General features: G+C 34.7%; 1 protein-coding gene across 5 annotated transcripts in view; it reads right to left on the minus strand.

Annotated features, from left to right (window-relative positions):
- LOC126775933 (choline-phosphate cytidylyltransferase A-like) overlaps positions 1-22,058 on the minus strand; it is a 31,310-nt gene that overhangs the window by 7,632 nt on the left and 1,620 nt on the right. For 3 of the 5 annotated variants that reach the window (XM_050498120.1, XM_050498150.1, XM_050498130.1), the window contains one exon: positions 3,618-3,840. In XM_050498120.1, the coding sequence (XP_050354077.1) occupies positions 3,618-3,840 (223 nt within the window). Of the gene's footprint in view, positions 1-3,617; positions 3,841-11,861; positions 12,268-22,058 lie in introns of those variants that run through there. The other 2 variants (XM_050498157.1, XM_050498140.1) reach the window with 2 other exon arrangements.

Below are 22,058 nucleotides of genomic sequence, written 5' to 3' on the forward strand. Positions count from 1 at the left end.
CATCTTCATCATCCAAAACACTTCTCAACAAAGATATTGTTAAACAATTGAATGACTGGTGACGATAGTAACCCAAAGAGGCCTTTGTCGTTTCCAACTACCATAAAAAAATGTAGTTCTGTCAAGGTCTCACATTGCATTATTTAATGTTGAAATTTATTTTCCGCAACGTTTATATCGGATAAGATTATATCTATCAATAGCACATGTTTGTTGTATGACCACATAACAGAAACAGATACACCGTGTTATTGTTTTTTTAAAACTGCACCGATAAACAAGCGTATTAAAAACATCGTGCGAGTTGAAAAATGCTATAATCTGAATTGTAATATTCAATCAATCATACCGGGCGGCTCAGCTTTACCTATGAAGTTTCATGTTTTTTTGGCATGATAACCAACATTATATTTGACAAATATGCGCCTTAAAGGATTTCGTAATTTAGGGGGAAGTGGTGAATTCTTAGTAGTGCCCCGAATGTGATATTTAACACAGTCGGCTGTATTGTGAAACCTGTTTTACATTTTTTTCGTATAAAATATATATAATCCTGTGCTGAATATGCACAGGATTTTTTATTAGTTTAATTTGGACATATGTACTTAGAAAATAAAGAAAATAATTATTACATACAGAGTTTTAAACGTGTTTAACTTACGTAATCCTATAGTTTCCGTCTTTTAATTCATTATATTAATTAATATAAAGTTTGTAATATTATGTTACTTTTGTGACATAAAATTACCTAGTATAACATATATTGCGAATATTAAAAACAAATTTTGAAATAAAATAAAAAAAAAATCATAAAAAGAGAAGTTCCCTTAGCGTTTTTTATTTCAAATATTTCTCAGGGTTGTTAAAAAGTGATAGTATCGCGTTCCAGTATCACTTGCTTGTCTCACGTATTTCAGGGCCGATACAACGTCTCGTGTCGGTGGTTATCTGGTGCGCGAGCTTGGAGACTCGCGATAATCCCACATCATTCACAATCGCAATCACCACTTCATAGATAGTCATGGTTTGCGTGTGTTGTAATTAAAATCGTACGATCGATGAGTTCATAGTCCGATTGTACAGACAGCGACGTAATTACATATGAAACAGTATTTTTTAATATAAATTTGTTTAATTCCTTCTTTGATTCAATTTTGTAACTATATTTACAAAACGTTAGATATACGCTTAAGATAACAATATCACACTAAAAAATAAGTCAGCAAATAATTAATTTTGTAATAAAAAAAGGACGCGACGGACAATGGGTATGCAATAATATCAAAAACTTGTTCATGCATACTATCAGATGTAGAAATACCTGTCCTGAAAATACTGGTTTTCAGCTCTTGTTGAATAAAAATGAATGAATAATGCGAGACCAGTTTATTTTGCATAGCAACTGTTTAACACAAAAGCGTTAAATACACCTTTGTAGTCGTAACTCGCTAGGTCAACGTCAAATAGAATCACTTTTTCATTGAAATTGTTGATTCAATATATAATTTTAAATATTAATAAAAAATTAATTATCTTAGGAAAATACGAAGTGAGTAACTGAATGGAACTGCATGCAATTTTACAGCCACCCATATGAATTACTTTCCTTGAAAATACCTTTGCTGGTGGAATGATTATTATCCGCTATTATGCGGGTGTGTCGTCTGTGATCCGTTGGTGGATACGACAAACAAAAAAAAAACGTATTAATAATGGATACCCACGAGTTGAAACTCTGGGGACTAAAAAAAACTTTTTAAAAAACTACATAAAATTCTACTTCTACGCTTTCGGACTAAACAGCAAACAGCAAAAATACTAGAACAGATTTAAAGTCTGATTTCTTTTAAACAGTGCTCATTTAATAAATACAATTGGTAACCAACAAACAAATTAGATATATGAAGAGATTACGTTTTTATCAACGTTTTAGCAAGATAAATGACAAAAATTCTAAGGATTTTTGTACATTAGATAATTCTAAATAAGCCAACGATTATCAAAAAGAGATACTATCCATTTCGTATTTATTTATTTTTGAAACATTTAGCAATATTGCAAACCAGATTCCGAGGGCCTCGGTTCAAAACTTTGGTAAAACCAATAAAAGGTTAGAAAATGAATTATACGCTCGTGTCCAGGAAACCATAAAGACGTTGGTACTGGTACACCTTATCTCGTTATTATCGTGTTGCCTTCCAATGGAAATATGAGAGTGCACCTGTGTTTGTACGTACTTGTATAAGAAAAGGATTTTAATGATTTAATAAAGCGCAAAGTGATTAAATAAAATAAATACCCATAAAAATATTTACAGGATACTAAAGATACGGCTGAAAGTAAATGAAAGTTTTCTTTTTTAACAGATTGTTCTACAATGGCACGATTTTATACGTATTAAAATAAAACAGCTTTGTTACATCTTAATTCGTGGTTCAAAAATAGCCTGTCTAATATCTTTTTTTAATCTGTATTTTAAATATATATCCGTTATCTAATATATATATAGTTATGAACATACATGCGCCGCGGCAGATAGTACTATTATTATTACCATAGTAGTAATAGTATCGATTTATTCAATGGAGTTCAAGAGTTCAAAAGAGTTCCGTAACCCAGTTTTATTAATGAAAAAAAAAATATCCATATTAGTTGCCATGTAATACTTTGCCTAGCGACATTGAACTGTCTTCGTTGACCCCGAATGATTTATGATGTTGCGATCTATCTTTTATTCATTATAAGCTTACGGTATTTTTTTTTAATTTATATTTTTAATATTCATTTCTGATATGTATTTCTAATATTCACCCCTTTCGTAAGCGTTACGGAGTAAATAAAAGGGGTGGTGAACGGACAGCTCACTCGTCAGACGGTTCGTGTACTGTTCAGTTATGGATATTAATTTATTTGATATTATTATGACAAAGATTATAGCAATTGATTTCCAAAAGCTACGTAATGCGTAAATACGTAATATTGCACCTTAGTTTTGTCATACCCACATTATTTTCAGTGAAGAGTTTAGTTTGGTATTCTTTATTTTTGTGTACCGCCCGTGTGTTGTACATACATTTAAGTATGTTAATCTTGTTTTCTCAAATATTTAAAGTGAATTGTATTCGTTTTCTTGAGTCTTAAAACTTAACCGTCACACACACATGACATCGTTTGTCGTTTTTCATTTCTAGTGACGTCATTTACGACCTTTTTTTAACGCTGGAAAAACGCGTTACGCGTTTCCCTCACGGGAATAGTGGGGGGGTATGTGGGGCTGTCCAAGGCACCGAGTGCGAAACATCGGAATACCCACTAAAAAAAAAAACCAGCGGTACCATTTCCGTCTTAGTAAGGAGCGCCACGGCATCGCTTTCGCATTTACGACCTAATCAAACTCTTAATTTGCTACAACGCTGGTAGACATATTATGCGGCTTAACTTATAAACGTTACTTCGCGTATGTTTAGTTAAACACTGATTTTGCTCTTTCTGTCTTTATTTGAAAGAAGAATACAGCATTGTTTATCATTCGCTAAGCAAAAAGTTTTAAGTTTTCAAAATAAGGCCGTTAAATTCGATAATACGAGGAATAATTTGGTTCCTAGTTTTCAACTCACCTCCAACAATAAGATATACATTTGGAAAGACAGTCTTCGCTTGCTGTAGTTGTCGGGCGTGACCCTGGTGGAACATGTCGTATATGCCGTCCGAATAAACTCGCACTTTGCGGGACGCTGTACCAGAAATCGCCATGGCTCTGGGAATGCGACCATATGAAATTCTTTCTCTTTCTGCTACTGCTTCGGGGTCGGTACTGAAGGGTGCTGCCATTCGGAGTGACTGGAAGAAAAAACATTTATTTTAAAATTTACTGTTTCATTTCTTTACGTTCATTTATATATTATTGATGATATCTAATATAAATCTTGATCAGATTTAAAACATTTCTGAGTCTTCTAAAAGTTCACGTTCGAATTACTCTAGAATAGGAACTAAAGCAAATACAAAAGAAATAAATAATAGCATAATATATACAAGCATTTATTCCTTCATTTATGAGGAATTGTCGAAGCCGATGTATAACTCAGCTCGATAAAAATAAATATAATTTAAATAAATGAGAGCAAACGGGTTAAGCGGTTTGTTTGTTCATACGAGATTTTTATTTCATAAACGTCATTTCCCTGTTCGCCTGACGCAATGCGCTGAGAGGAAAATATTTATTCGTTTTAAAAGAATTCGTTGAAAATAAAAACGGTAAAGTTAAATGCTAAGTTTTCTGCATTACACGGAAACAATAATATAAAATTGTAAGCTACGTCGTCTGATTTAGCTAATTAAAATTGAGTCGTAATCAGTTTTATTAGAAACAATCAATTACACACTTAAAATTATTATTGAATTTCAATAATTTTCTCGTATTTTTATTAGTTCCAACTTGATGATATTGAAAAAAAAAACTACTCAACCAATATACATAAAAAATATACCCGAAGATGCAGTGCGTTTCGGAGAAGGTTTTATAAGTAACAGCGCTTCGCAGTCTCTCTTTGCTCCGCTTTAAATTTAGAATTTTGTCGTAACAAACGTCAATTTCATGTTCTTTTAATTAATAAATTGTATTTCGAAAAGTTGGTTCTGTATGTGGACTTCCCTTCAGAATATATAATTCCGGTTTTACCCGAGATATTACGTCACCGACATATTTGTGTGCACTTGTAGAATTTGCAATCAGCCGCCATTCATGGTGTGGAATGAATAGATCCCTTTGAGTAATGGTATAATAATTGTAAGACATTAAGCTAATGGTAGGTTTTTGTTAGTTTTTATTCATTTTTTAGATATACAGATTACATCCAGGATTAAATACATTAGCGTTACAAATAGTTTGCAGATAACTTAAAATTATCGTTTTTGTGTAGTACGTGTGGGCATTATATTCGATGAATTACATATGTACGAATATCACATTATTTATTTAGTATTCACTATTTATAAAGCACATTTCTTAATTGAATTATGAAATTGAACCTGTTGCAAAATAATAGTAGAATCGAGTGATTCACATGTTACGGTGTCAAGGTTCAGTTCCGACTGTGTGATAATGAAGTGGCGCGATGTGACGTAGAGGATCGACGGGTCCATATCACGTTTATTATCTGTCTCGACCATCCGCTTTTCCGCTCACTGGCTGCTCGTGGCATTACCCCACACCTACTGTCACCACACATCGAGAGAGGACAGTCCCGCTTTGAAATGGACTAAATTAACGCTTAATTAGAGGTCAATTAGTAATTCCTTGAAACGGGCATTACGTTATTTTTAAAAGTTAAATAAGTAAGTTTAAAGAAATACGGCCTACTAGAAATATATATACATATAGACATACGGGAAAGAAAGAATGCAATTGCTTGTAGGCGAATTTTTATATAATGTTTTGCTATGTCAATATCACGTAGATTGAAGAAAACACGTAGGAAATGATTCGATGCTTTCGAAATTGCAATATCATATTCATTTCAAAAACAAACGTTATAATATCTAGTATCTTAAAATTTCTTTAAGACTTAATAAGCAGTTTTGTAATATATGTGCTACTTTATTTATAATTCATTGAGTTTTGAATTATAATAACAACAGTTTTCCTAGATTGATTAAAATATGATCTTGATAACAACATTTCTAATTCATTTTATATAGCGGTCGTATGCTTTGTCTTCTTTCTTTGATTTAATTTTGCTGATGATAGAAAGAGATAAATCGCTGTGTAACACTTCACCCTTTATGTAACGTTTATTAGTGTTGGCCGACAAGCTATTATTTGTATATGTCCTTCACAGAGTTCACAGAGATCTGGCCAGCGTACCCATCCGTCTTATCAACTAATTGCCCTCAATTACGTACAGTCTATTAATAGTTATCCAAACGCATTGTGACACACTGGGCAGATTATGACTAATCATTTTCGTGTAAAAGTAAATAAATTTCATATAAACAATATGAGGTGTTTCCCAAATTAATGACACGTCGGCCTGTGCGTGTGTGTAGCGTACACGCACACGTACACTAAATAAGAAAACCTTACAAAAATACCACTTCATACGTTTTTCTTTATTCTTTTTGTGTTGATTGTAACGAATATGAGCCAAGATGGCCTATTAGATAAAATAAGTAGATCTCGTAGCAAAGATCAAAAACCACTGAGCTATCATGAGATTCATTTGTGTTTATAGTTTACTTTATCATAATTATATTCGGACATGTTTGTTGGTTTTAATTATAAAACCAACTCCACACTAGATACACTTTGTTTATCCAGCATCCACTGCAGAAATAATTAGAAAATATTCTAAATCATATCATCATAAATAATCATCTTCATAATAACCATAGTGTTATAATTAAGAGCGTTTCCGACGATCAAATAACTACAATGGCTAGTGTTACTGTCCATATCGCCAAATGTTTAAATTGTCAATAATTATTATTTTAAATAGTGTATTGAAATCAATTATAGAAAACGAGTACGTTAATATGACAAGGTTGCAATAAATAATAATATAAATAAGGATAAGTTTCTAATCTAAACTTATCGTAAATTGTTTATATTATGTACAAGATTTTAGCGACAACTTCACGCGTTGATCACGTGTGAAGTTGTCCCGTTGTCTAAATTCGCTCTTTATGAAATCATTTTTTGCACGTATTTGAGTAAATTTATTTTTAACGCACACATAATGTACAGAATGTAATATACTGAAAATTCCGAATTATATGTTTTATTATTTATCTTTTTTAATAAAATACTAAAAAAAATGCGAAAATGTTCGATGATTAAACATAGTATTATATAACAGAGGAGTATATTTTTTTATATGCGCTAATCTCACGACCCACCAGTCCGATTCGAATAAAGCTTTTTACGTTAGCTATCTAATTTTTTAAAAAAGTTTATATATAAGATTTTATATTATCAACTACATATGGGCTGAAGCATTACGTTTAATTCGATTGGTGACGCAATACATTGAGTCAGCGATTAAACACGAAGGTTTCTGACACACCCATTAACGGTAATAATAGAATTAAAAGAATAATTAAATATATTACCTGTGCCTAATTTATTATATATTTAAAGTGTTGTTTTTGAATAAAAGTAGACATTACGTATTGACTTATTGCTATTTTTTATTTCGACGACATTAATTGACAATTGATAACAACATTTTTAATCTTAATTGCATGTTGTAACTGTATAAGTAAATTTAATGCTTCAATAAATATAATTTATAGAGGTGTAGAGCTTAAATTATTTGAATATTTAGGAATTATTTAAATCGCACTAATAGTGCATGTACCTAATTAGGTTGAATAATAAATAATAATTAGCTCTTAGAAGCGAAGAAACAACTTACTAACATTATAAAAGCGAAAGTGAGTTTGTTTGTTTGTTACGCTTTTGCAGCTTAACTACAAAATCATATAAGACATAGGGTACCTAAAACCTTGCCATCATCCCCCCCCCCACCCATCCTCACACGTGGAGGAAACCGCGGACGGAAACTAAAAATTACATTTTTCAATGTTCCTTCACCAAAAGTATCAGACTAATTCTTGAAAAAAAAATAAAAAAAATAAAATCAAAATACTAAAAACTATTTCTAAGACTGTAAACCTTTAAAAGATGCAAATTGGAAAGTATAAATAAAAATATCCGTCAACTAAAAAATCGAACACGATCAAGACATGTTTGTAAACAATAAACGAATAAACATTACATGAATAAACATTAATTACGTTACCTACAATCTGGCAACACGCTCGTATAAACAAAATAACGAACACGCCATCTGATATCATCTAATTAAAATATAAGACGTACAAAATACTAAGACTGTAACACTATAGGAAACTTGTAATAATAGTTTTTTAAATAATATATATTTTATAATGTAAACTGAGAAATTTGAAAACTCTTACTCAATTCTAGTGGCTGACATTTAAGAGAGGTGCGGTTAGAAAACTGAAGCGAGGAACAGCGAATTCAAAACCATTTTAAGTACTAAATATTATATTTGCTACGTTGTTTTAAAGTAAAAGTAAAAGTTGAAAGTAAAAGTAACAGTCAATAAATGTCTCACTGCTGAGATAAAGCTCTTCTCGGAAGCCGTTCTGACATTCCTGGATGTATCACAATCCGTAGCCTTATAAACTACACACTAAGCCAACGAGGCGGTTATTTATTTAATGTACTTAGTTAATAATTATATTATTTAAATATAGAAAAAAACAATTCTCACAAGATTTATTTAACTACTTTAAAACGAAATTTTTACAATTAAGTTAACCTTGTAAATCGAAAGTCCTTGTAATAGAATGTTTTTTTTTTTTTTGAATAGTTATCCATCAAGTGAACGGCGATACGATTGTTTTGCTTTAGCCTTATAATATGTATAGTTTTTATAAAAACTTTCATTTATAATTTTTAAACAAGTTTAATTGACACAAAAAGTTCCTGTCACTATGTAATACGATACATAGTGCCTATATAAATACATTTCACATAATATCTATCGGCTTGTCCCTTGACCACCGGTTTTGTGAAAATAATGTCTATGCTTTGTTATCGTGTCTCGTGAGATTTGCTTTTATCAATATCCGTAACCGTAACAGCCTGTGAATGTCCCACTGCTGGGCTAAAGGCCTCCTCTCCTCTTTTTGAGGAGAAGGTTTGGAGCTTATTCCACCACGCTGCTCCAATGCGGGTTGGTAGAATTCACATGTGGCAGAACTTCAGTGAAATTAGACACATGCAGGTTTCCTCACGATGTTTTCCTTCACCGTAAAGCACGAGATGAATTATAATCACAAATTAAGCACATGAAAATTCAGTGGTGCTTGCCCGGGTTTGAACCCACGATCATCGGTTAAGATTCACGCGTTCTTACCACAGGGCCATCTCGGCTTATCAATATCACACAACTTTTATTGGAAAATTGAATGGTCTCAATAATTAAACAAATCATAAAAGGCTTAAAGTTATTAATGTCGTATTTCGAAACACTACGTTATTATATGTATGTTCTCTAAGTATGTTCTCAATATACATTAAGTAATCACTTACAATTCGTGGTTAATGGTTTATCGCTAGTTTTTTTTTTTTTCGTTTCAAAGGCTATCAGCTGAACAGGTCAAGAACCTACGGGAGAATCCGGTTCGATTACAATAGAGTTCAAACAGACAGGGACGTCAAAAATTGTTACTATCGATATAGCGAATATAAAAAACACGAAAGCGCTGTTAACAACACCGGCTTAAGCTATTTGTCGACATTTCTTTTAACTTCCTCGTAGTCGCCTGCCCTAAACCACAGCCTAATCAGTATCCTCCACGGTACATTCCCTACTATGGTGACAGACACTTACTTATAGTGCATTACAAACTAATGTTTAAAAATAAAAATAAGTTTGGCATTTCGATACCGTGCTAAGTATAGAAAAAAATATAAGTTTTTATAATTTATTGTTACACTAAGTTTTATATAGAGCACGGGACTAATCTGGACGGGGAAAACGGAGGAATTATTTGTGTTTTATTTAACTGTTTCTAACAAACAAGATAGAAACATACATTATCTAATACAATCATTATAGAGCTAAGCGACCCTCTAGTAGTAGTATAGAATGTGAATGTGCCACTGCTGGGCTAAGGCCTCCTCTCCTTTTTTTGAAGAGAAGGTTTGAGCTTATTCTACCACGCTACTCCAATGCGGGTTGGTGGAATACACATGTGGCAGAATTGCAATGAAATTAGACACATGGAGATTTCCTCACGATGATTTTCTTCACCGTCCAGCACGAGATGAATTATAAACACAAATTAAGCACATGAAAATTCAATAGTGCTTGCCCGGGTTTGAACTCGGTTGAACGATCCCCTAAAACTTCTAAAATGATCTAAATTGCAAAATATAAATGAATATTGTCTTTCGAACACTTAAATAAAAAATATGTGATTTATTTTGATGAATATATAATATAGACTTTTTTAAAATAAAAATGGTTATCTGATTTGACTTATTTTAAAATTTGCAATTGTATCAATATTTTGTTAGATTATTCTATAGGCATATTGAATATCTACAAACTATAAACGTTCTAAACACAGTACAGTAGGTACAACTGTACAAAGTTTTCGTGAAGGTTACATTGGATCCGGAAAGAAACAAAAACACATTATCAGCTCAACGCTGCTAATGTATATAAGTAGTATTTATATATAAAAGCCCAAAATATATTTTAATATTACATATATTTTCGCTAATAGCGGCATGCAAATATTCGTTGTATTTAGGGTAAGTAGATTGTCGACGTATTATTTACATTTAATTCTCAAAAGGCCAATCATTTCCTGCTACATATTGTCTGCATACAATGCAAAACGAATTGACGCAAGCTAAGATACATATACTCGTAAAGTTATTGAATTCACGAGCAATCGGTGATACTTGAACTGATTCAGGCAGACATTTGTCAAGACTAAATATATTTGTCTCATTCTGATGCGTGAGGTTAAAAAGGATAACAAGTAATTTATAACTATGAGAGGTATAAAATATTTATCCTTCTTAATAAATAAAAAATTATGTTTGCATATTTGTCTTTCAATATAAATAATATATATATACCCTCTTATTTCAATCGTGTGAATATTCTATGGGCCGTATAATCTAGCTTACAATAATGACACCAATTGTGTCAGCTAATATTTTAAAAGATATATCAAAAGTCCGTTACGATGTTCGTAAATCATTTTCAAATATTGACGGTGACAATTACGTAAACGGAAAAAATATTATCATAAGACGGTATTAAAGCCTAAAGTCAGGTGAGACGATAAAAAAATATTATGTACCTTACAAATATACACATACGTCAGTTAGGTAATGAATATGCAATATTAATATACGAATACATTGGGTCATGTAACGTCAATTTGGGATCATTGCTAAGGCCAAGGTGAGTGAACTTTGTTCAAGATAACTTCTGTATTGAATTCTATAATAGAGTTTATTACAAATTATTTATTACTTTGTAAATATTATTCAATTTTACAATTAACATTCTTACATAGATTTAAATACATAAAAACGCCCAGACGATATGGTGTTTTTTCTTATTAATAGGTACAAAGACTTAAAAAAAACAATTACTATGGTACGTAATTAGAGATAGGGTTCATAATTGGTAATTACTCGTATTTTAGTTTTATTGTATAGAAAAGTCAAATTGAAAGGAGGAAATACTTTATAACCAAAACAGTGATACCAATTATTTTTTTATCCAAATATATTTAATGCTCAAATTGATTTAGCATAATTTAAGTACTGGCTTAATTTACTTAAGACAATCATTAATTTAACTGGAAATCATAGCATATCAAACAAAACTTTCTATGTCGGCTCACACACTCCCATGCAAAACGCTTTCACCGTTTCATGACGGAAAACGACGAAAAATCTCACTAGTATAAATATATATGTAGATATATATAATAAACATTTCATTGTAGTTACATCATCACAACGTGCCTGACTAACTAATGACGGTTTTTAATGGACTTACTTTAAATTTAGTGATTTTTTAGCACCTATGGTTTTATTTTCATCGAGTTAAATGTATTTACAGCTTATTTATAATAATACATATCACTGCAGGGTATCCCGGAAGCTTTCAGAGCTAACATTATCAATGTTATCATAAAACATAATCTAATGTCATTTTGAAACAGATGGACTATGTATATGTATTTTTTAAAACAATATGTTATTGAATGTACGTACAAATATTATTTATACTCACACTACTGTCTGATATTTCGGGTTTAAGGTATCCGTTTTTTCGATAACCATTGAGACCGGTCTCCAGTTTCCCATTGTGGTGACCATTGGTCAGTGTCGTGGTCATGGTTAACGCTGACATCATCAACTGTTTGTCCAACTTTCTTTACTAAATAGGGCACAATATTATTTTTGCTAACACAAATATTCACTGAACAATTCTCGCATCGTTGGCAAGGGTACGGAAGATTTATGCGAACTGTTTTTAAAATAAAAGTACAATAACGACAATATTTTTCCGAATTCAAGCGTGTTCGATGATAATGACAGAAAACCGCTGGTCATGTAAATAGATATTTACAAGCAACACGCGCGCGTTCCCCGCGAGAGGTTTGAAGTGACTAACTATACGTTAGTTGAGCTGCGAGTAGATTTGAAGCAAGAAATGAGCGAGGAATGTATAGGTTGGACGGCGTCGGCGGGCGAGAAGTGGGGGGACGAGAGGGACGTCGGCGGTGGCGCGACGCCGACGTGGAGGTTCGTCAGACACGCGATGCGCCACGAGCACACTCACTGGAGGCTCCGGCTGTCCTCGCTCAAATGTCATCATATCTCAGTTCGAATACCATGTCTTGACATTGTCTCTTTAATTTGTAACGTGCCTTATCAAACGATCTTATAAAACTCAATTTGTGCATTGTATGTATTATTTATATAAGAGTGAAGAACTGCTATAAGCATCGTTGGGATTTTGTGTTAATTAAAAATTGATAGAACAAATTGAGAACAGTTTTTGCAGCAGTATATAAATAACTAGGAGATAATACGAATTTCATAGTAAATATCACATAATATAATGCCTCAAAAAATCAGATGATATGATGACAATAAAGTTTCGTGAAATGTTGACTACAATCTTTGGACCAATTCTACTAATCTATACGTTCCTTATTTAATTCCAATCCAACTTAAACTATTCTACATTTATTCGGATATGATGTTAAACTATAACGTTATGTCAAAACCAAACTTAATTGTTAATTTTTATACCAATAGTCGATAATCAAATTGAAGAATATATATATAGGCCTCTGCATCTTTGACAGATGATTTAAGCGGCATCGCGAAGGCACTTGCGTTCATGACTGAATAGACCAATGCGAGAGAGGATCCTCCGGCCGCACTTCCGACAAGTGTATGCGCCCCCAGATGGGCGGGGGTTTGAAGCCCGCTCATGACGCCTAGTGCGTTTTTCTTTTAGTAGTTTAAACCAGTCATTGTCATGCTTTGATTGACCTTCGTGAATAAGGCGTCGCCACTTGGCACGGTCCTCTGCCAGTTCCTCCCATCGATTGCTAGGGATGTTAAACGCAACCATATCACGCTTAGCGCAATCTTTGTAACGGAGCATAGGCCTCCCAACAGACCTCTTTGCATCCACAACCTCTCCCAGTAGTATTTGCCTTGGAAGACGGGTCTGCTCCATTCGATGCACGTGTCCCAGCCACCGTAACCGTTTTTTTTTGAGAATGGCCATGATGCTAGGCAGCTGTGCCTCGCCTAGAACAGACTCGTTTGTCACGCGATCCTGCCATGTGATGCCCAGAATGCTCCGAAGACAGCGCAAGTGAAATGTGTTTAGTCGGCGTTCTTGTTTTGCGTACGTTGTCCACGTTTCTGCTCCATACAAGAGTGTGCTTAGGACACATGATTGGTAAACAAGCATTTTCGTTTTTACCGTAAGGTGTCTGTTATCCCAAGCCCTTGAACAGAGCCTCCCGAACGTAGAGGCTGCTTTGCCGATGCGGAAGTTGATCTCTGCATCAAGCGAGAGATTGCTCGACAAATGCGACCCAAGGTAGCAAAATTTGTTAACCACCTGTAAAGGTGCGCCGTTAAGCAAGATGACTGGTTGCTCTAAACATCCTTGCGCTAAAATAACGGTCTTCTTGCAGTTTATGGACATTGAAAAGAGGTCGCACGCTCTGGCAAATTTGTCCATTAGACTCTGGAGTTGAGCTTGGTCATGAGCAACGAAGGCAGCGTCGTCAGCGAAGAGGAGACTATCTACAAATAAGTCCTCCCTGTAGCGTTTGGACTTGAGCATTGAGATGTTGTACAGCCTACCATCAGTTCGCGTGTGTAAGTGGACGCCCTGCTGTTCATCTCCAAAAGCAACCTTCAGAAGCACTGAGAAGAATATTCCGAACAAGGTGGGGGCCAGTGCACAACCTTGACGAACACCACGGCGTACGTCGAATGGCGTGGATGCGTTGCCATTGTGCAGGACGGTAACTTCCATACCTTCGTGGAACGATTGCACTATCCTTAGGAGTTTTGGGGGGCATCCAATTCTGACAAGAACCGAGTACAACCCCTCTCTGCTCACGGAGTCAAAAGCCTTATTTAGGTCTACAAATGCAATGACTAGGGGGGTATGTTGCTCCCTACACTTTTCTTGTAGCTGTCTGAGTGAAAATATCATGTCGACAGTTGACCGTTGGGACCTAAAACCACATTGTGCCTCAGGGTATACGCGGTCGGCGAGCCTTTGTAGTTTGCCTAAAATGGCCCTGGCAAAGGCTTTACCGACGATGCTAAGAAGAGATATTCCGCGGTAACAGTTGCAGTCGCCACGATCGCCTTTGCCTTTATAAAGAGTGACGATGTTAGCATCTCGCATATCCTGAGGGACGTAGTTTTCTTCCCAGCACTTAGCCAGGTGGTTATGAAGGATGGGCAAGAGGCACTCAAGCTTGACGACTTCGGTGACAACATCGTCTTTTCCGGGGCTCTTTCCACATTTGAGCTTCTTGACGGCCAGATAAAGTTCCTCTACTGTGGGTGCAACGTCTAGCTCGTGCCAAGTTGCCAGATTCGGGACAAGCTCCATTGCTTCTGGCTGAATATCCACTGGGCACGAGTAGAGCCCCTTGTAGTATTCTACCCATCTTGCCATCTGACGGGTGCTGTCTGTTATAACAGAACCGTCGGTTTCCTTGAGAGGTGCCGTCTTTTTTGGAGTAGGTCCAAGAGCTCTTTTGATGCCCGCGTACACCCCGCCAATATCCCCCGCGATTGCGCACGCTTGGATGCTTTGGCAAAGCTCTGTCCAATACGCATTTACAAAGAAGCGCGTGCTACGCTGGAGTGAGGCTTTTGCCTTCGTGAGATCTTTACGCGTCGCATCGCAAGGGTTAAGGCGAAAATTTAAAGCGGCTTGGCGTTTCGAGTCAATCAAGGGAAGTAAGTGCTTCTCGTTTTCTTGAAACCAGTCGTAAGATTTTGCCTTTTGATAGCCAAAAATCTTGCCTGCAGTGTCAGTGAGAAGAGACTTGACTTTTTCCCATTCGACTCGCGCTGATGCCGTACTATCCCAAGTTGCAACTTCTTCGCGGACGAGTTCCCCAAATGACTCCACTACTTCCATGTCACGAGTCTTGAAAAGATTTATCTTTTTTCGACCGAGTGGCTTGGAAGAATGGACTCTTCTAGGGACAAGTCGGACTTTAGTAGCGACGAGGCTGTGATCGGTGTCGCAATCGGCACTGTGAAACGCCCGCGTGTGGAGCGTTTCCCGTAGATCCCTCCTTCTTGTTAGAGCAAGGTCTAATTGGTGCCAGTGTTTAGATCGAGGGTGCATCCACGAGACTTTCCGCATCATTTTGCCTTTAAAAAAGGTGTTGGTAACACACAGCTGGTGCCTTGAGCAAAACTCCAACAGTCGTTGTCCGTTGTCGTTAAGCTTGCCTATGCCGTGTGCACCGAGGCATTCAGGCCAGGCTGATGTACCCTGACCGACGCGGGCATTAAAGTCACCCAAAATATGCAGTCTGTCAGTTGGATTCACCCTGCGCACTGTCTCATCGAGCTGGCCGTAGAACTGATCCTTGGTCTCAGGTTTTGAACTAAGCGTCGGTGCGTAAGCGGAAATTAGCGTGACAAAGCCGCTTTTTGTGTTTAGACGCAAGACCATAATCCGCTCGGAAACGCCTACAGGTGTCTCTATGGCGTTGATGAGATGGTTTCGAACCGCGAAACCTACACCATGCTCTCGTGTTTCCAAGGAACTCTTGCCCTTCCAGTAAAAAGTGTAGTTAGCTTCACGCAAAGACCCTTCGTCTTCAGTTCTGGTCTCTTGTAAGGCTACGATATCGATTTTGAGCCTTTTAAGCTCCACGTCGATACTGTAAGTTTTGCGCAGTTTTTGGGCGCAATCGGAGCTTCCGTAGGTGTTCGGGAAGCCTGTCCTCATCGTTCGGACATTCCATGTCGCAAAGCGCATGTAAGCAGCGTTGTTGTGGGTTTTGAGATTTTTGTTTCTTTGAGCAGGTGGTTAATGTCACAGCGTCAACGTCTAGCTGTAAGGCTTGTGTTCCGTTCACCCAGGCGGAACAAGTTAACGCTGAGGCGGATCAGTACCTTATTGATCGGGGGCTGCCCGACTTAAAGCAGGCGGTAACTGATCAATGGATCTACGATGGATCCTCCTACTGTCAAGAGTGGCCCCTGGCGTCCGCACTTACGCCTATTCGTGCTGACTTATAACCGGTGACTGCCACTCTCCGTGTTGTTTTCCACCTGCAAGACAGGTGAGCGAAGTGTCCTCTCCGTGGATGCTGCTACGCCTGGGCCAGGCGACTTTATGGCAACACGGGCTTGCCCAGTACCCATGCCACCCTCTCCTCCTCCCCAGCAGGATCCGCAGGAATGACGAGTCAATACGTGTGGTGCTGGTTTGGCCGCAGGTGACTGGCTTACGCCTAAACGGAGGCACCGCTCCGGGTTTAATATTAGTTTTCCTTCTTCTTTGGCGTGACGCTGGGATAATTTTGGGAAACAACGTATCAAGGAGAGGGGTGAGGATACTGTGATCACGGAAGATACAGGAATGTGACACTAGTAGCTAGAGCAGTCCGGGGTCGCGTACCCGTAGTGATTCCAACCAGCTATCGGACAGATAACTGGTAGATCCACCCTCTGGACTAAAATTGAAGAATAGGAAAACGGATAAAAAGCGAAGTTTTCGCTTCGAGTCGTTTGCTATAAACAGACAATTTGTTAGGAGAATTGTACCGTCATTGTAATCTTACCGATTAAACAAAACAATTCATTTTATAAGCTTTTATAATTGTATTCTTTTTATTATGTAATAATTCGACGACGCAATTTTTTTTATTTTTTATTTTACATGAAAAACTTTAACGTAAATATTTATAATTAAGATGGTATATTATACGATAACCACCTATGTCTAGAATAGACCATTAAAGCGTTCGAAAAATTAGGCGATAAAATATTGAAATACAAGTCACACACACAATTTATGTACACAGAACTGTATGTATCAGGCTAGGTACATTCAATCATACAACTCTAGCAGAATTGCATCTTATAGAGCGATTATTCATACGATGCTTTGATCAACAACATTAAAATAAACTTAAATGAAATAAAAAATATTAATAACTTGCAATATTTTACAATTTATTTAATATTATGTTTATTTATTTGCATAACTTAACATTACAATACAACGATCATTCAGTTCTGCAATAAATAGTCCAAAGCATAAATTTAACCAATAAGCTATAAATAATAGTCTCGTGAAAATTTTTTACCTATTTTTTTCAGTATTTATTATTAAACAAAATAATTGTTTAAATGAACAATCGTTTCTTTTTTATTCGTTTATTTAAACAATTATTTTGATTTATAATAAATACTAAAAAAAATGTGTGAAAAATTTTCACGAGACTGTATTATTTATAGTATATAGTACAAATAAACAATCGGTTATTAAACTAGTCTATACCTATTTGTATTTAGTTATAAAATCAAGCATCTTGTACGAAGAACGTTTAAAATATGAAACGTAATTTCAACAAATCGTTTAGTGGTCGTTTGATTCCCACGATACAATCGTAAAATACTCTTAGTTTCGAAATGACTTTTTATCTTTTCTTAGGTAATCCCGTATGATATCACTTTTTCACTGACGCGTCCAGAATATAAATTTATTTAAACTACGTTAGCATGACTTGTTGATTTTTACAAGGAAAAATTAGAAAAACTTAACAGTCAGCTACATCTACGTCGACGTTGGTCAGGCCAACAACAATAGTAAAGAGATAAAAAATCAGTTTACTTTATGTAGTAATAAGTATATGTTGGTATACCTATTTCCGCTTTAGTTAGACCTCATATATACCACCACAAGTACTAGCCACCACCGTCCGCCGTTCCCTGTAGTTACACTGGCTCACTCACCCTTCTAACCAACAATATAAACACAACAATACTAATTATTGCTGTTTGGCGGTACAATGTGTGATGAGCGGGTGATCTGTGCTCATTTTTGCCATAACCAGACGATGAAATATATGTATATATAAACCTATAGACTACATTGGTAATGATAATTGATAATTCTCCTCGCGGAAAACGTATCGACTGCGTGGGTAGTAATAAAATTACTTACACCAATACTTTTTCTGTTAAATACTGTTTCATTTATTTTCAAATTTGATCTACCTTCAATGGCCATTCCCACGACGTATAATTACAGGCTTTTAAGTTATCGACATTCGCTGGATCAGTCTTGTAAATGACAAACGTTTCCGTGCCAGTGCGCATCCGTGTAGGAGCGAGCTGACGTGACGCGGCTGTGAAATCACTGGCCATAGGAGCCCATTTATAGATTTCAAAATATAGGCACACTTTGTGAAAAATTGGGCAAGCACCACTGAATTTTCATGTGCTTAATTTGTGTTTATAATTCATCTCGTGCTTGACGGTGAAGGAAAAACATCGTGAGGAAACCTGCATGTTTCTAATTTTATTAAATTATGCCACATGTGCATTCTACCAACCCGCATTGGAGCAGCGTGGTGGAATAAGCTCCAAACCTTCTCCTCAAAAGGGAGAGGAGGCCTTAGCCCAGCAGTGGGACATTAACAGGCTGTTACTGTTCTGAAATGGGTATTTCAATAGATTTAAAAAATTATACCTTATTCAATAATGTACATCATATAATTATACTGTCATCTTTACGCGTTTCTATATTAAATGTTGATATGTTTGAAGGAAAAAAAAGACACACTGACCGAATTGTTAATGCCAAGAAATTATAAATACCCGCGTATGCGTGTTATGCCAATACTTCCAATAATTGTAAATCGAACAAATATATTTTAAAAATAGAATAGAGAAATTGTATATCAAAGAAAATACGACTTCATTATATTATTATAAAAAGTACTCAATGTAATGTGGTTCTAATGATTTTTTTTTGTTTTAGAAGTCGATTATGTTGTGAAACTGGTATAGTTTTATTTATTAGCTACCTGTCCCGATTTCGACAGGTAGATCTAGATCGAAGGTGTAACATAAAATTTTTATATTGAAGGACACGCATAAAAAAAAAAATCTTGTTTTATTTGGTTCAGGAATCTTCGCAGCGTACGCTGCTACGTAACTACTAGCCAAAATTTCATCACAATCGAATTAATTGTTTAGAAACATTCAGTTTTATTTATTATCAAGAAGAAGATTTAAGTAATTTATATATTCATTTACGCCTAGCTAAAGGAAATTTACAAGTATTTATAAAAATTAAGACACAAATAATTAAAAGTTGAATTAATATTAGAATCTGAATCTGAAATCAGTTCTTGGTTTAAAACGAATTCTATTATATTAAACATTCGACTAACATATTCGCAAGTTTAACTTGTTATGTAAAACAAAAGAGTTACGGTCTTTATGAATAAATTTATTAGAAACGTGACAAATTTGCTACTGCCATACTTAGGTTCTACATAGAGCACCCTACACAACGATGTTGACCTATTTTATGTCTTCGCATGTTTCACGAAAATTAAAACATTATATATATGCTTGTTTTTAGAATTAAAATAAAATAATGTAATAATTTGGCAGCCTATATAAAGTACGTAGCTTTTATGGGTGTAACATTGTTTTAAAATTTCTTAATAAACAATAAATTTAACTTTAAATAAAGAAAATCTGAAAAAGTAATGAAATTATGAGATAAAGCAAAAAATAGACGCTGTTAATAGCCAACGAAACTGGCGGATCAGATTGCAATAAAAATCAATAGCGAGTTTAGTCAGCGTTCCAGATTTTTACCTTCTATTTCTGAAAACTATGAAAAAAAAATTCTCACCGTGTTGGTTCTAATTCTTCTAGAATTAGGCTAATTAGCCCAAATGATTACTGTATAAAAATTACCCACTTGATCTGCTGGTTTTGTTGGCTATTTTCATCGTCGTTATTTTTTCGTGCGTTTTTGGAACTTAAAGATATTTAAATTGAAAAAAAAAAACCATAAACTATAGTAACTAAATATATGAAAGTAAGTAAAAAAACGTATACAGTTAATTTATTGCAGATTTGTTTCTATGAAAACTGTCTGGTGTTAAAAGATCTAAATTATTTTTGTATGCTATTTTATAACTTTATTAAAATTCATTAGTTTATTTATAACTACTATTAAAATTAATGAAATCACTACAAAATATAACTTATGAATAAAACATTTTCCCACTAAAGAGTTCAACGGAAAAGGGTTGTTTAATAACGGACAATGCCGCTCGATTAACATATTGAAGAATATCGTATTGTGAGTGCATTTTGCCCTCTACTGCATTGTGCCTCTTCTACAGCTGCGTAAGCATAGCACACTGCGTAGCTTTACACATTGTATTGATTTCCAGCGCAATGCTTTTATGCCAAAACAATAAAATTTAACTCTTTTATTTTTGATAACTGTTAGGAATGTAACACAGTTTGTGTTCGAGGCAAAAATAAATAAGACGAGTGAAAATTGTTTCATACGAGTGAGATATAATATCGTCAACGACATAATAAAGCTTTAATTAGATAACAATGGTAAACTATGTGTTTTTTTTAATGTGACATATTGTATTTTTCATTTGAAAACTGCACGTATTGAACTTCGAATCGAAGACTGTTATCAATTATCTGTTATGAAAAATACTCAATTAAATAATGTAATAAATTATAAAACGCATTTAGTTTTGCGTGTTAACATATGTCTAAACAAATTTAGAGTTCCAAAAAATCGAAAGGTCGCTACAGCAAATCTTTCACTTATGTTTAAATTATATACACTATTTGTTCTATGGACAAAAATGCAATTTGTGTGCAAGAATCTAAATACAGTAGAGCTGCTTTTTTAATTATTATAAATTAATATAAAAAAAATCGAATTTGATGGACGTATGTTATGTCAATCTCTTAAAAACAATATTATAATTGATCTTGGAAGACCGTCGAAAGTAGACATATTTTAAACTCGGACCGCGCTTGCGATAACTTTTAAAATTTTTGCAGGAAGCATATAGAAGTTATATTCAAAATTAATATGTAAATGGAAAATATATATAAAATGGAAAATTAATATGTACGCAAAAAATTTTTCATCATTACAAACAAAAAATCGACACTGGTCCAAATAAATGCATAGCATTTTTAGGTTAGATTATTAATCATAAACTTCTTTTTAAACATTATAATTCCGACCAGTACCAATTTCTTGGAAAGAATGAATACATAAGAAAAATGGAATAGAGCACACGTGTAGCGGTCAGATACGAATGAAGGCGTTTTTTGGCATTACCAGCTATGATTAATTAAGTGTTAAATACGTACCTTTAAAAATATGTTTACGTTTCTATTGCTTATAGTCTGTTATATATGCTCATATTATTGTTATTTTGCGTCTTAAAATAAATTTGCTGCGTTTAGCCTAATTACATGTCGGAAGTACGACACCGTAATATTTGAGTATAAAATACAGATATATGAGATGATAATTATACTACTTTTTTTAACTTAGTTACATAGTATTATTTGCGACTTTATGACAGAATCTAGTAGATCAATTTATCTTAAGCCGTAATAGTATTGCGTACCAGTTTACAAACTGTGGCATGGTCAGTGATCACGCCACGCCACATACTTGGCGTCGCGCCCAAACTTTTGCATTTGTATTTTTTATATCATCGTGGGAGATGTTTAAAACTTTATAATTAATAGGCATTATAGTAACTTGTTTTTATTAATTTTGTAATTATTTTATTATAATTAGGAAAAATATAATGTCAAATAAAACTTGGTTATGGAGCAATTGCATCGGAATTGTACAAAAAAAAAAACCGAGATGGCCCAGTGG

The sequence above is a fragment of the Nymphalis io genome, chromosome 2 (genome assembly GCF_905147045.1).
Source record: "Nymphalis io chromosome 2, ilAglIoxx1.1, whole genome shotgun sequence".
NCBI lineage: Eukaryota > Metazoa > Arthropoda > Insecta > Lepidoptera > Nymphalidae > Nymphalis > Nymphalis io.